We start from the raw sequence: 15,886 nt of genomic DNA, 5'->3' as shown, positions 1-15,886 counted from the left end.
TATTGGACACTAAGGAAGACGAGGGATATAGGGATAGGGCGGGAAGGTCGAGTTGAGGTAGAAGATCAGCCATGATCTTATTGAATGGCGGAGCAGGCTCGAGGGGCTGTAAGGGCTACTCCTGCTCCTATTTCTTGTGTTCTTATGTCTGACCCTATTCGCAGCATTATGACTTCTAAAACGGAGAAAGACAAGAGCAGAAACATGAAGGCAATAAGACCCCCCCGCCTTTAAGTTACATATCATCTTGATCTGGACATATTGATGTTTCTTTTTCATTGTGGGTGAAAATGCTGGAATTCCCCTCCGAATGTCATTGTGGGATCACTATCACCTCAAGGATTGCAGTAGTTCAGAAGAATACCCACCTACCACCACCTCAGGGCAAGTAGAGATGGGCAATAAATGTAGCATTGCCCATATACTGAGAATAAATTTTTTAAAAACTCTATATTTCCTGCTTTTTCTCCCCCCCCCCCCCCCCCCCCCCCTCACCCTGCTGCCACCAGAAAAGCTATGTCCAGCTGTGATCAGGTCTTTGCTGTGGGTTTTCGGGGGTGACGGCGGTGGAGAGAGTAAAGTAGAGTGGAAAAAGGCGATAAGAATGCTCATGTCCTACATTGTGCTGCAGTGTATTGGTTCACCAGTATGCTGTGTTACTGAGCTGACTGATTTTAATCTATGAAGATAAAGGTTTGATCTGACAGTCTGTTCAGAACATTAACTGAATTTTATTTTTTCCCAGTTGTTACATGTGATGATCTTCCAACTATTAGTAATGGGATCACTCCAACACCACCCAATGCAGAGAACTGGGAATATGGAATGGTAGCAGAATATTCATGTATTCGTGGCTATACGTTAATTGGTGCAGAAGCACTTACTTGTTTAGAAACTGGAGAGTGGGACCAGCCCCCACCGGCATGCAAAGGTACTTAAGTACAGGATCTGAATGTTTCAATTGCCCTTTTACAATTAGAGTTGAGAAACTGAAAACGTGGTTAATTAATACTTAAGTGTTCTGGTATCACATTACTGTTTTTAGTCAACTCTATCTACAACCACTGATATAATCATATGCATGGTTTTATAATAATACTTGAAATGAGGGAGCGGCTTCTGGCACAATCTAAACTTTTTGTTCCTCCATTGATGTTTTTGTCTCCTATAAATTTGTTTGAATCTAAGATCTTGACCTATGAAAACTCCCTCCAAGCTGCAATGCTTAACTTTTCCAATTCCTAATTAATCCTGCGCTTGGGAGTGAGAATGAATAATCTTGCAGAACAGTGGTAACTTTTTAATCTGAAGTTGGTAAAATTCCATGATGGTGTTTGTCCCATTAACAATTTGCTGGTTATTAAAAACAAATGACTAATATTTGAAGTATACTTCTGTAATATGTCATATTCCTATTGATCAACAATGTGACCTTATTCTCCACATAACATGTCATACAATTTTGTCTAGCATCAGTTAAGTTAACGGTATTATAGATCCAATCTGAAGCTATGGTACCATATGAAGGCATACTTTTATCTGAATATTGATACACATCAAGTTGATGAATGCTAGTGGTAGTAAGCTGAAGCATAATGTAATTAAAATTTCCAACTTTAGTTTCTCAGCCTGCCCCCAAGTTGTAAACAATTTTACAACACCAAGTTATAGTCCAGCAATTTTATTTTAAATTCACAAGCTTTCGGAGATTTCCTCCTTCCTCAGGCAAATGTTCCTCCTTCCTCAGGAAGGAGGAAATCTCCGAAAGCTTGTGAATTTAAAATAAAATTGCTGGACTATAACTTGGTGTTGTAAAATTGTTTACAATTGTCAACCCCAGTCCATCACCGGCATCTCCACATCATGCCCCCAAGTTGGCAAAGATCCGAGAGCAGATCATAGCACCGTGTCAGCAATCCCACAGGACGATGGGGTTGGGAGTCCATGGTGTCCCTTCCCACACCCTGACTCATTTAATGCCCCTGGCGGTTCTGTATCTACTACAGGCAGAGGTCAAGCAGCTCTCAGTTCAGCAGCTTCAAAAGTCAGGAAAAAGTGGGGCAATCCGGTTGACTGAGTTTCTGCTCCTTTTTATGTTGCCCTGAGATTTTTGGCCTTTCCTTGGTGGGTGGGGGAAGGGTAGGATTGCTGGCAAATCTGCTCTATAGTTTATATTTTGTGTATCTCAAGTTGATGAAGATTTTACATTTGCTTTTTTTAAATCTCCATTTTGTTGCTCAACAGTTCTACTAACAGCCACTTACTTAACCATATGCAATTTTTTTTGCAACATCACCCAAAATGTTGGGGAATTTAAGCTTATCTCCACTATATTTGGTATTTTTTTAATGTAATACCTTGGTTTTAATAGTTTTGAGTACGAAGACTTCCTCCAAGCTGTTATGCTTAAGCCTTCCTTTTCCCATTTAATCATGTGCCTGGTGATAGCATGAATAAATTTGCGGAACAGAATTTAAAGTTGGTAAAGTTCCTGATATAATTTTCCCTCTTGCAATTAGCTGGTTATTAAATTTCAAATACTTCAATTTCAAGTATGCTTTTGCTACTGTGCAAGAATCTCCATGTTCCCACTCATCTGTAGTTTGATCCTATTCCCCAGGCAGGATGTGTTGCAATTTTACCTAGTACCAGCTGGGTTAGTGGTGTTCTTCAGTTCCCAACAAATACTACCTTTTAGAGGCATACGGTATATACACTCATTTTTGGTTTCCTGTCTAGATGTTAAATACCAATGCTGGGGGATGGGACACATTTCTACTTTTTCCACCTCGTGTTTTTTGCTGGTACACAAAGACCAGATATGGTATAAAGCTCTCTTTGCTCTGTCCCAACTTCAGAGGTGATCACTTTATGCACCAGGTTGAATTTTTCACTGCTCAACCAACCCTCCTTGTGGTTTCCCTGAGTAAGATTGTCATGTTGCGGCCTGTATTCACTAGGAATTAGTTTAAATACCTGTTTGAACTAATGTGAAATCCTTGCATGTCACAGACAGGACTTTCATCCCTGCCATTTGTCCAGACTGGCCTTCAATTAATGTTCTTGAATTCAAGTTAGTGAAAAATAATTACAGATCTTATAAAATACTTTTCACTGAAATGATTGGAGTAATCTATTGGGTAAAGTCGTGGAGTCAAACAATAGGGTGACTGGAATACTAAGTGATCTTTTCTAAGTTTTCATTGTTTTACTTGGTTTAGAAGTTTTTTTTGGTATATTCCACTCTGCATAATTCTAAAGGAGATTGTCAGCCTGTAGATCCAGTTCAAAGTTTTTATTTTTGCTAATTATCATGAGCTCATATGAAGAGGGCAGCAAGGCTGAGTACCAGTTGAGATAAGCTATCTGCCAGTATCATAAGTATAAGCTATCTAATGGAGACTAATGCTTTGCTCTCTTGTCAGTTGTTGAATGTCAGCGTCCTGAAATATCTGCACATGTCCATATAAAGGCAGGATTTGGACCCAAGTACAAATATCGAGATACAATTCAATACCTTTGTGATGAAGGTTATAAAATGGTGGGCCAAAACATCATTAAATGCACTCAGGATAACACATTTGTGCCATCACCACCTACCTGCAAATATGGTGAGTAGTAATTTCTTGAACTTGAGGCTAGAATTAGATCTGAATTGAAATAATCTCAAGTCTGTTTAAACTATATACTTTGATGTGGATATTTCCCATTTGACCTATTGACTCCTTTCTTGCTTCTCTTTGCTCTTTATAAAGCGTTCTAAAAATTAAAATTAAGCACTTTTCAGTGACCTAACGAGTAACAGAAATGTTGGTCACATTTTAAAATGAGGTCCATCATTTTTTTATGTTTATATTCGCAAAAACACCAGCACATACCCTTTCCTCATACATGTGTTGAGTTGGTGGGTAGAAGCTTGCCTCTTGTACAACAAATAAGGAAAATGTCTCCCTCTTAGATGAAGCCAAACCACCTGGAATTCAGAACTACTGTCAGCACATTACAGCAAAAGGAACATTATGTCCTGCAATTGCAATTAAGGCAGTTGTGATGAATTTGGTTTCTAAAAGTGTACAAGTGTGCAATAGCATAAAGATTGAGACACCTGTACCTATAAATGGTAGTTCATTGTCATCATTGAGCATATAACTGGCATTTCCTCTGGTTGAAGGCTAGTTGGAGCTATCTGTAGTACAGGTTTCACGGGACATGGCCGCCTGGGTTTCAGCATGCCTTCCGTCAAAGTAAGGGTGCTGGTGCAACATGATACCTATCGACGTCGGAGTTTGGGAATTATTAACAGTTTCCTCTCTGAGGCATTATGTGCAGGATCACTGAATGCTACACTGCCGTTTTACTATGGAAGAAAAAGCAAGAGACAGCACCTCTGATTTAAGCATGCAGGGGCAACAGTTGTAACTCCTGTGCTGATATGGAGTTAATTCTCCAAGCAGCTCTACATTCATGACATACAGATCTTGAAGAATAATTGGAGTGAGGCATATTTATGCTTAAAATAATTGATTGTTTTATCGCAACTGTTCACAAACTGTTTCAGGCCACCTAGCACTAAAAAAAAGTTCCGAGTTGCACCACTCCGCGTTAGCTTTGTGAAAACAGCATTTCGCTGTGTGTCTCACCATTGACATTCATTGAATGCCATGAAGTTGCTGTATATGCATGGTAGCTATGAACTAAACCCGCCACAGAAATTTAGAGCCAGTAATTAGTAGTGTAAGTACCCTTTTAACAATGTGATAATTGTCAATTGCTGCCAGTCAACCTCTCTGGCACTGAAAATTAACTATAACCAGTATGGAGTCTCATTCCTTGAGGTTTTGAATTTTTCGGAGAGATTTAAAAAAAATCTCTCAATCCAATCTTTCTTTCCCTCTCTTTGTTTCTCTTTCTGTAAGTGATTTGACATTGAATTCACCCCCTTTAATTCACCCTCCTTCTCAATCTTCCTGTGTTTATTCCCCAATCCTTAAATCGCATTGGTTAAGGAGCTACCCTGTTGGTTGCTCTGTTCACTCAAGTCCCAGATGCCCTGTTTCCCTCACTGCACTGTTATCAGCTTGAACCTTCAGCAACTTTGTGGGCAAAAACTGAGCTGAAGGTGCGGAGTCAAGTCTAACTAACGGCAGATGCCGTTAGATGCCCTGCTACAACAAAATCTGGCCCATTGCTTTGACTTATTAGCATCTCCAAAATGTCCTTTTCTTTGTGTACACCACATTCTTTGAGAAGCACTGTTTTATGGTAACTCTACCTAAATGATTCATTTAAATTTTGTTTTCTTTGTCCCCTGTACAGTAACTTCTTCTACAACAACTGGTAAGTATACACTTTTTTTATTCATTCATGGGATGTGGGTGTCGCTGGGAAGGCCAGCATTTATTGCCCATCCCTAATTGCCCTGGAGAAGGTGGTGGTGAGCCGCCGCCTTGAACCGCTGCAGTCCGTGTGGTGAAGGTTCTCCCGCAGTGCTGTTAGGTAGGGAGTTCCAGGATTTTGACCCAGCAACGATGAAGGAATGGTGATATATTTCCAAGTCGGGATTGTATATGACTTGGAGGGGAACATGCAGGTGGTGTTGTTCCCATGTGCCTGTTGCCCTTGTCCTTCTAGGTGGTAGAGGTCACGGGTTTGGGAGGTGCTGTCGCAGAAGCCTTGGCGAGTTGCTGCAGTGCATCCTGTGGATGATACACACTGCAGCCACTGTGCGCCGGTGGTGGAGGGATTGAATGTTTGGGGTGGTGGATGGGGTACCAAAAAAGCGGGCTGCTTTATCCTGGATGGTGTTGAGCTTCTTGAGTGTTGTTGGAGCTGCACTCATCCAGGAAAGTGGAGAGTGTCCCATCACACTCCTGACTTGTGCCTTGTAGATGGTGGAAAGGCTTTGGGGAGATAGGAGGTGAGTCACTCGCCACAGAATACCCAGCCTCTGACTTGCTCTTATAGCCACAGTATTTATGTGGCTGGTCCAGTTAAGTTTCTGGTCAATGGTGACTTCCAAGATGTTGATGGTGGGGGATTTGGCAATGGAAATGCAGTTGAATGGAGGTGGTTAGATTCTCTCTTATTGGAGATGATCATTGCCTGGCACTTGTATGGCGCGAATGTTACTTGCCACTTATCAGCCCAAGCCTGGTTGTTGTCCAGATCTTGCTGCATGCGGGCAAGGACTGCTTCATTTTCTGAGGGGTTGCGAATGGAACTGAACACTGTGCAATCATCAGCGAACATCCCCATTTCTGACCTTACGGAGGGAAGGTCATTGATGAAGCAGCTGAAGATGGTTGGGCCTCGGACACTGTCGTGAGGAACTCCTTCAGCAATGTCCTAGGGCTGAGATGATTGGCTTCCAACAACCACTACCATCTTCCTTTGTGCTAGGTGTGACTCCAACCACTGGAGAGTTTTCTCTCTGATTCCCATTGACTTCAATTTTACTAGGGCTCCTTGGTGCCACACTCGGTCAAATGCTGCCTTGATGTCAAGGGCAGTCACTCTCCCCTCACCTCTGGAATTCAGCTCTTTTGTCCATGTTTGGACCAAGGCTGTAATGAGGTCTGGAGCAGAGTGGTCCTTTTTATATACACCACATGTTTCAGAGGCACTATTTTATGGTAACACTGCCTAAATGATATGTTTGAATTTTTTTTTCCTTGTCCCCTGTACAGTAACTTCTACTACAACAACTGGTAAGTTTATTGTGTTGATGTAATGGTGTACTGTTGACAGTCGCAGAAGTACATAGAAATTACAACATAGGAACGGTTTGTTTGGCCCAACCAAACTGTTGGTGTTTGTCCTCCATATGAGCAGTAGGCCGAGTTCCATTTGCCTGCCCTGTTCCCATATCCCTTTTATGCCTCCTTTCTTCAACCTCCTTTCTAACCTATTCTTAGACATGATCTTCGCTTCAATCACTAACTCCAGTAGTGCATTGCACAGCCTCACAACTCTCTTTTCTCTTTTTAAAAAAAGTTTCTCCAGCTCTCTGTCTTCAATCTCCTTAAATTTAATCTTGTATCTATGTCCCTTCATTTTAGGTCCCTCACCACAGAAAACAGTTTGTTTCTATCTATTCTATGTCATCCTTTCAGAATTTTAAACACCTATGAAATCACCCGTAATCTTCTCTGTTCTAACACAGAAGGAGGGGAGGAATAAGAGTGACAGGGCAATATTGATAGGGGATTCAATTGTAAGGGGAACAGATAAGCGTTTCTGTGGCCGCAAACGTTACTCCGGGATGGTACGTTAACTCCCTGGTGCTGGAGTCAAGAATGTCATGGAGCGGCTGCAGGGCATTCTGGAGGGGGAGGGTGAACAGCCAGTAGTCGTGGTCCATATCGGTACCAACGACATAGGTTTTAAAAAAAAAAAAGGATGGGGTCCTGCAAGGTGAATTCAAGGAGCTAGGAGATAAATTGAAAAGCAGGACCTCAAAGGTAGTGATCTCAGGATTATGACCGGTGCCATGTGCTAGTGAGTATAGGAACAGGAGAATAGACCAGATGAATGCATGGCTGCAGGGATGGTGTTAGGAGGGAGGGATTTAGATTCCTGGGACATTGGGAACGGTTCTGGGGAAGGTGGGACCTGTACAAGCGGGATGGGTTACAACCGAGCAGGACCGGGACTGATGGCCTCACGGGGGTGTTTGCTAGTGCTGTTGGGGAAGGTTTAAACTGGAATGGCAGGAGGCTGGGAATCTGAGCAGGGCGACAGAGGAGGGGGGAAAACAAGGATAGAAACAAAAGACAGAAAGGGAAGAAGCAATAGTGGAAAGCAGAGAAAACAAGGACGAAAAACAAATAGGGCCATAGTGCAGAATAAAACTAAGGTGACTAGTTTTATTCTGCACTCGTCATCTTAGTTTTATTCTGCACTATGCTAGATGAATTAACAGCGCAGATAGATATTAACGGTTATGATATAGTTGCGATTACGGAGATTGCACGGTGACCAAGGATGGGAACTGAACATCCAAGGGTATTCAATATTTAGGAAGGACAGGCAAAAAGGGAAAGGAGGAAATCAGTGCAATAGTGAAGAAGGTTTTTGGCTGGGAAAATCACGATGTGGAATCTGAATGGGTAGAGCTAAGAAACACCAAGGGGCAGAAAACGTTGGTGGGGGTTGTCTATAGGCCCCCAAACAGTAGTGGAGATGTGGGGGAGGGCATTAAACAGGAAATTAGAGACGCATGCAAGAAGAGTACAACTTTAATCTACATATAGATTGGTCAAACCAAAGTAGCAATAATACTGTGGGGGAGGAATTCCTGGAGTGTGTATGTGATGTTTTTCTAGACCAATACGTTGAGGGACCAACTAGAGAACAGGCGATCCTAGACTGGGTATTGTGCAATGAGAAAGGATTAATTAACAATCTTGTTGTGCAGGGTACCTTAGGGAAGAGCAACCATAACATGATAGAATCCCTCATTAAGATGGAGAGTAAAGTAGTTGAATCCGAAACTAGGGTCCTGAATCTAAATAAAGGAAATTACGAAAGTATGAGGTGCGAGTTGGCTAGGATAGATTGGGGAACTTTACTAAAAGGGATGACGGTGGATAGGCAATGGCAAGAACGTGTGCAGGAATTACAACAATTATTCATTCCTGTCTGGCGCAAAAATAAAACAGGAAAGGTGGCTCAACCGTGGCTTACAAAAGAAATTAGGGATAGTATTAGATCCAAAGAGGAGTGATATAAAATTGCCAGAAAAAGCAGCAAGCCTGAGGATTGGGAGCAGTTTTAGAATTCAGTAAAGGAGAACAAAGAGATTGATTAAGAGGGGAAAAATAGAGTATGAGAGTAAACTAGCAGGGAACATAAAAACTGACTGTAAAAGCTTCTATAAATATGTCAAGAGAAAAAGATTAGTGAAGACAAATGTAGGTCCCTTACAGTCAGAAATGGGGGAAATTATAATGGGGAACAAAGAAATGGCAGAACAATTAAACCCATACTTTGGTTCTGTCTTCACAAAGGAGGACCCAAATAACCTTCCGGAAATGTTAGGGAACTAAGGGTCTAGTGACAGGGAGGAACTGAAGGAAATCAGTATTGGTAAAAAAGTAGTGCCAGGGAAATTAATGGGGCTTAAAGGCTGACAAATCCCCAGATAATTTACATCCCAGAGTACTAAAGGAGGTGGCCCTGGAAATAATGGATGCATTGGTGATCATCTTCCAAAATTCTATAGACTCTGGAACAGTTCCTACAGATTGGGGGGTGGCCAATGTAACCCCACTATTTAGAAACGGAGGGAGAGAAAAAACAGGGAATTACAGACCAGTTAACCTAACATCAGTAGTGGGGAAAATGCTCGAGTCTATTATAAAGGATGTGATAACAGAACACTTGGAAGGCCTTAACGGGATTGGACAATGTCAGCATGGATCTATGAAAGGGAAATCATGCTTAACAAATCTACTGGAGTTTTTTGAGGAGGTAGCTAGTAGAATAGATAGGGGAGAACCAGTGGATGTGGTGTACTTGGATTTTCCGAAGGCTTTTGATAAGGTCCCACACAAGAGGTTATTGTGCAAAATTAAAGCACATGGATTGGGGGGAATATACTGGCATGGATTGAGAATTGGTTGACACACAGGAAACAGAGTAGGAATAAATGGGTTTTTTTTCCGGGTGGCAGGCAGTGACTAGTGGGGTACCGCAGGGATCAGTGGTTGGGCCCCAGCTATTCATAATATATATCAATGATTTGGATGAGGGAGCTAAATGTAACATTTCCAAGTTTGCAGATGACAGAAAGCTGGGCTGGAATGTGAGCTATGAGGAGGATGCAAAGAGGCTCCAATGTGATTTAGACAAGTTGGGTGAGTGGGCAATATCATGGCAGATGCAGTATAATGTGGATAAATGTGAGGTTATCCACTTTGGTTGTAAAAACAGAAAGACAGATTATTATCTGAATGGTGATAGATTGGGAAAAGGGGAGGTGCAACGAGACCTGGGTGTCCTTGTACACCAGTCGCTGAAAGTGAGCATTTAGGTGCAGCAAGCAGTTAGGAAGGCGAATGGTATGTTGGCCTTCATTGCAAGAGGATTTGAGTACAGGAGCAGGGATGTCTTACTGCAGTTATACAGGGCCTTGGTGGGACCACATCTGAAGTATTGTGTGCAGTTCTGTTCTCCTTATCTGAGGAAGGATGTCCTTACCAAGGAGGGAGTGTAATGAAGATTTATCAGACTGATTCCTGGGATGGCAGGACTGACTTGTGAGGAGAGATTGCGTCGACTCGGCCTATATTCACTAGAGTTTAGAAGAAAGAGAGGTGATCTCATCGAAACATGTAAAATTCTGACAGGACTAGACAGACTAGATGCAGGAAGGATGTTCCCGATGGCTGGGGAGTCCAGAACCAGGGGTCACAGTCTCAGGATACGGGGTATGCCATTTATAACCGAGATGAGGAGAAATTTCTTCACTGAGGGTGGTGAACCTGTGGAATTCTCTACCACAGAAGGCAGTGGAGGCCAAGTCATTAGATGGATTCAAGAAGGAGATATATTTCTTAATGCTAAAGGGATCAAGGGATATGGAGAAAAAGCAGGAACAGGGTACTGAGTTAGATGATGAGCCATGATCATTTTGAATGGCGGAGCAGGCCCAAAGGGCCGAATGGCCTACTCTTGCTCCTATTTTCTATGTTTCTAATGAAAACAATCCCAATTGCTAGTCTTTTTTCATATTTCTATTTCCTCACACCAGCTAACATCCTGGTGAATCTGTGCCGAACCCTTTCTATTGCCTCAACATCCTTTCTATGGTGTGGAGCTCAAAACTACACCGAGTACTTCAACTGTGGTCTTGCTAAGGTTTTATTTCAAAATACTTATTACAATAACTTGCATTTATATAGCGCCTTTAACGTAGTAAAACATCCCCCGGTGCTTCACAGGAGTGTTATGAAACAAAATTTGATACTGAGCCACATGAGATATTAGAACAGGTGACATAGAAAATAAGAGCAGGAGTAGGCCATTTGGCCCTTCGAGCCTGCTCCACCATTCAATATGATCATGGCTGATCCTCTATCTCAATACCATATTCCTGCTCTCTCCCCATACCCCTTGATGTCTTTTGTGTCTAGAAATCTATCTAGCTCCTTCTTAAATATATTCAGTGACTTGGCCTCCACAGCCTTCTGTGGTAGAGAATTCCACAGGTTCACCACCCTTTGAGTGACTAAAAGCTTGGTCAAAGTGGTGGGTTTTAAGGAGCGTCTTAAAGGAGGGGAGAGAGAGGTACAGAGGCGGTGAGGTTTAGGGAGAGAATTCCAGAGCTTGGGGCCTAGGCAGCAGAAGGCACGGCCGCCAATAGTGGAGTGATGAAAATAGGGGATGCGCAAGTGGCAAAAGTTGGAGGAGCGTTGAGATCTCGGAGGGATGTAGGACTGAAGGAGGTTACAGAGATAGGGAGGGGCGAGGCCATGGAGGGATTTGAAAACAAGGATGAGAATTTTAAAAGAACTAAGTTTGGAAGTATAACAATACAGTCAAGAGATAATAAAACAGAATGGGATGTGTACCACTGAGGAAATATAGAATTTTGTAGTACTGTTTGACACTGGCAAACAGCCAAAAACCATTTCGTCAGTTGCCTTGTGAAACTGTTTTCCAGCAGTCTTGCTAAACTATGGCGAGTAAAGACGATGCAGTCATTTCAAAACAACTCGTATACCACAGGACTGCTGAGTAATAAGATTGATATTTACACAGTTTTCCCCCTTCTGATTAACTGATGTGTGCAATGCGGTGTCATCAGTGTCTGGAATTAAATCATCCAATGATTACCAATTAGCATTACTAACTCTGGTCTGTATTATTTCAAATGGTCTGTACTTGACAAATTCAGCAATGTAGGGTTTGCATAAGTTGTGATATGCTAACTCCTTTGATTTGTGGTAATAGAAATGGAGTTAATCATTATGAGTAACTACAGATAAAAGCTGAATACATCAGATAACGCAGGGCTCCAATCTAACTAATAGGTTTGGGTGGCAGTTATGAACGCAACCTAAACCTCAGGAGTAGACTATTACCTTCAAACCATTCCTTGCAGGTGTTAATTAAACATTTTATTTCTGACATATTGGCTAAATAAACTAGATAGGAAAACAGTTTCACAAGGCAATTGATGAGAATCTGTTTTTATACACATCAGGAGTCAATTCTGTATCTGATTCACCAGTTCATTAAGCACAGCACCCTGGACAGAATTTTGCACACTGCTTTCCATTGATGAGTAAAGGCATTATGATATCGTACTAAGCCATATGGATCAGAAGGTCACGAGTCTGGGCTGAGTTACCTGATTTCCATTGGGGAAGCAGTTGGGTTGCTACAGTTGGCCTAAACACTTCCAAGTTGGAGAGGGGAAAGATCAGCCAAGGATCCACTTTCTAATCATCGTCCTGTAACCCATGTTGAAGGTGAGTATGTGTGGATATCAGCATCGGGCTTGGCTGTTATGCCCCAGCCGGCTGACAATCACAGGCTTCCATGTGAAAAATGGTAACTTGGGCAAGCAGGGCAGCACACACCCTGGAACTGTACTATCAGGAGTTCACGCTTTAGGAAAGAATGAAAACTGGGAGGGAGAGAAATTAGGCAATTTCTCATATAACTATCTTCTCTAAACGTGCTGCTCATAGTGTTGCACTAGAAGAGTTTTAATACAATATTGGGTGCAAGTGTAATGGACACATTTTGGTTGAATTATTCCATGAGCTTTCTCATGCTTTAAGCCTCAAAATCCAGTGTAACCTTTGATTCACTTGATTCTTCTCTCATATTGGGTTTTTAATGTGTCTCTATCGGTCTGCTGATTTCTCCTTCGCAGTAATTGAAAAATAATTCCACTACAAAGTGCACATGTGGCATAAATCAAATGCTGTCTTCTAGAGAAGTCAGGAAACTTATGTCAGCTCATTCATGTATAATTCTCCTGTATGCATGCCGTGTTCAGAAATTAATGGAACACATTGAACTAGAAATAAAATGTTATTTCTTGGGCAAAAATGTAGTCTATTTAAAGAGGGAGTCTCTATCATCTTAAAAACACTTGCATTTGAGCATCCTTTTTAGATTTGTGGCTGTCAATTTCATTTTCTTAATATTTAATTTATGTACACCATGTTTTGAGAAGCACTGTTTTATGTTAACTGAGTCGGTTGAGTAATTTATTTTTTCCTCTCCTATACAGTTGCTATTCCTTCTTCCACTACTACTACTACTACTACTGGTAGGTGTATTGCTAGAACTTCACTGAGTACTCTAGGTTGCACATTTAAACATCCAAGAAACAGTAGTTATTAATGTAAAAGAGAAGGTAGTAATACCCTGTATGTTTTCTATGTTCAATGAATAGTTGCTCTGCAGTTGTGTAGAGTGTAGATTATGCTTATAATGGGTATTAAAGGAATCTCCAAACACAGTTTGTTGACCTTTCCAATGAAAGTGCCTACTGGAAATATTAACCAGTCTTTCTTTCAGATGCTGACTTGATGTATATTTCTAGTATTTTCTCTTGCTTTAGAATTCCAGTATTTGCTGTTTTCCTTTGTTTATATTCTACCTTTTTAAGTTCACAAGATAGTTATAGATAAGGAAGGCCATTTAACCCATTTTAGCTCATCCATCAGAACAGAGAAAAAGTTATTGCCTGCCCTCTCCACAAAATGACATAATTTAACTTCCTTGAATAAGTCAGATGTTTTTGCCTCCTTCATTCTACAGCTAACTAAGTATTGATCACTTTTTCCTTAAAGAGGACCATCCTGGCATCTCTTCTAAACTTGCCTTTTACTGTTGTTAATCTGTGTCTGCTATTTCTAATAATTTGGCATACTTTGAAGTCCCTCCTCTGAATTAATCTTTTCTGTATCTTAAATATTTTTATTATGTCCCCTGTGAGGTTGGCTTTCAAGGCTAAAGAGTTAAATTTTCTCCAGTTTTTCTTTGTAAGTCACTTCTTTGATGCAAGGGCTCAGCCTTTTAGCTTTTCTTTGCACTACCTCCAAGGCTTGAATGTTTTCCTTGTGTCTGGGTGACTGCACCAATTTGAATTTTACCTGTTGGAGCTGAAATTTATAACTTTTATAATGTTAGACTCATTTTATGAATTATAAGGGGTTTACTCCCAAGGATGCACATAACATTTCTAACTACAATAAGCCAGCAGCCTGAAATTAGTCTCAACAAAACTGACATAATGTTAATCAGCCATTCACTGGGTCTTTATATAAAATCTCAAAGAATGCATGCTATTGTGAAAATATCAGCCTTCTCTGGCCCTCTCGCTGGCTCGCTCGGCAGAGATCTGACTGGGGCCACTAACGCAGCACGTTGACTGGGAGAACATGATTCTGCATTTTAAGTCAGCCCAGACCGGGATCATACTGATCAGAAGCACAAAAGAAATTTATAGGCAGAGGTTATTGTGTCTTGAACGGCAAATAATCTTATAGTATTAGACTGTATTTATTTTGCCTTGTTGGGTAATGACTGGTTGGGTTTGTACATAGGAACAAAATTAACACCTGTAGCTTTCGATGATGACTGAGAGCAGACAGAGTAGCAGCCCCTTCCAACCGATGGAAGTATGAACAGTTCTACCTGGCGTGCTGGATGAATAAAAGCTTACCCACTAACAGAAGGAAGACTTGTGATTAACTGATTCATCTGCTTAATGTTTTATGCATTAGATGACTGGAAATGTTTTTATGGTCAACTTAAAATGTTCCCTTTTTTTTATCCTCCCGCACCAGAAGGACCTGTAGGTAATCGTGCAGGAAAAATTGTTGGTAAGTGGGGAAAAATGGGTAATGCATGCTTTTGTTTATATATTTGCAAACTTCATCAGTGTACATTTTTTTAAGTACATGCTGATAGCTGCAAACCTTGGAGTAAGATTGTAAATGAGAATTGCAGATAAAAATGGAATTGCAAATGTTGAAGTTAGAAGTATATAAATATTTGCAAAAAACTAACCTGGAAATCTAAAACTTTAACAGAAAAGAGCCCCCAATCCTCACTGGATACAGGGGGGATACCGGAGGACTACAAGACTGCAAACGTAGTACAATTGTTTAAAAAGGGTACGAGGGAAAGGCTGAACAATTATAGGCCGGTCAGTCTTACCTCAGTGGTGGGCAAACTATTAGAATCAATACTGAGAGATAGGATAAACTGTCACTTGGAAAGGCATGGTTTAATCAGGGATAGTCAGCATGAATTTGTTCATGCCTTCCAAATCTGATTGAATTCTTTGAGAAAGTGACAAGGATTGATGAGGGTAGTGCAGTGGATGTTGTCTACATGGATTTTTAGTAAGGCATTTGACAAGGTCCCACATGGCAGACTGGTCAGAAAGGTAAAAGCCCATGGGATACAGGGAAATGTGGCGAATTGGATCCAAAATTAGCTCAATAACAGGAAGCAAAGGGTAAAAGTCGATGGATGTCTTTGCGAATGGAAATCCGTTTCCAGTGGTGTGCCACAGGACTCAGTGTTGGGTCCCTTGCTGTTTGTGGTATATATTAATGATTTTGGACTTGAATGTAGGGGGCACGATTGGCAAATTTGCAGACGACATAAAAATTGGCCGCGTAATTGATAGTGAAGAGGATAGCTGTAGACTCCAAGAAGATATCAATGGATTGGTGGAGTGGGTGGAAAAGTGGCAAATGGAGTTCAACCTGGAGAAGTGTGAGGTAATGCACTTCGGGAGGGCAAACAGTAAAAGGGAATACGCAGTAAACAGGAATATATTGAGGGGTAGAGGAAGTGAGACACCTCTGAGTGCATGTGCACAGGTCCCTGAAGGTGGCAGTACAGGTAG

At 41.3% G+C, this 15,886-nt stretch overlaps 1 protein-coding gene across 10 annotated transcripts in view; it reads left to right on the top strand.

Moving 5' to 3' along the window:
* LOC137344489 (C4b-binding protein alpha chain-like) overlaps positions 1 to 15,886 on the top strand; it is a 42,987-nt gene that overhangs the window by 16,289 nt on the left and 10,812 nt on the right. For 5 of the 10 annotated variants that reach the window (XM_068007501.1, XM_068007511.1, XM_068007507.1 and 2 more), the window contains exons 5-10: positions 746 to 931; positions 3,426 to 3,611; positions 5,317 to 5,337; positions 6,687 to 6,707; positions 13,250 to 13,288; positions 14,814 to 14,849. In XM_068007501.1, the coding sequence (XP_067863602.1) occupies positions 746 to 931; positions 3,426 to 3,611; positions 5,317 to 5,337; positions 6,687 to 6,707; positions 13,250 to 13,288; positions 14,814 to 14,849 (489 nt within the window). The remainder of the gene's footprint in view (positions 1 to 745; positions 932 to 3,425; positions 3,612 to 5,316; positions 5,338 to 6,686; positions 6,708 to 13,249; positions 13,289 to 14,813; positions 14,850 to 15,886) is intronic. The other 5 variants (XM_068007502.1, XM_068007508.1, XM_068007503.1 and 2 more) reach the window with 3 other exon arrangements.

The sequence above is a fragment of the Heptranchias perlo genome, chromosome 27 (assembly GCF_035084215.1).
Source record: "Heptranchias perlo isolate sHepPer1 chromosome 27, sHepPer1.hap1, whole genome shotgun sequence".
NCBI lineage: Eukaryota > Metazoa > Chordata > Chondrichthyes > Hexanchiformes > Hexanchidae > Heptranchias > Heptranchias perlo.
This window is presented reverse-complemented; position numbering and strand designations above follow the sequence as displayed.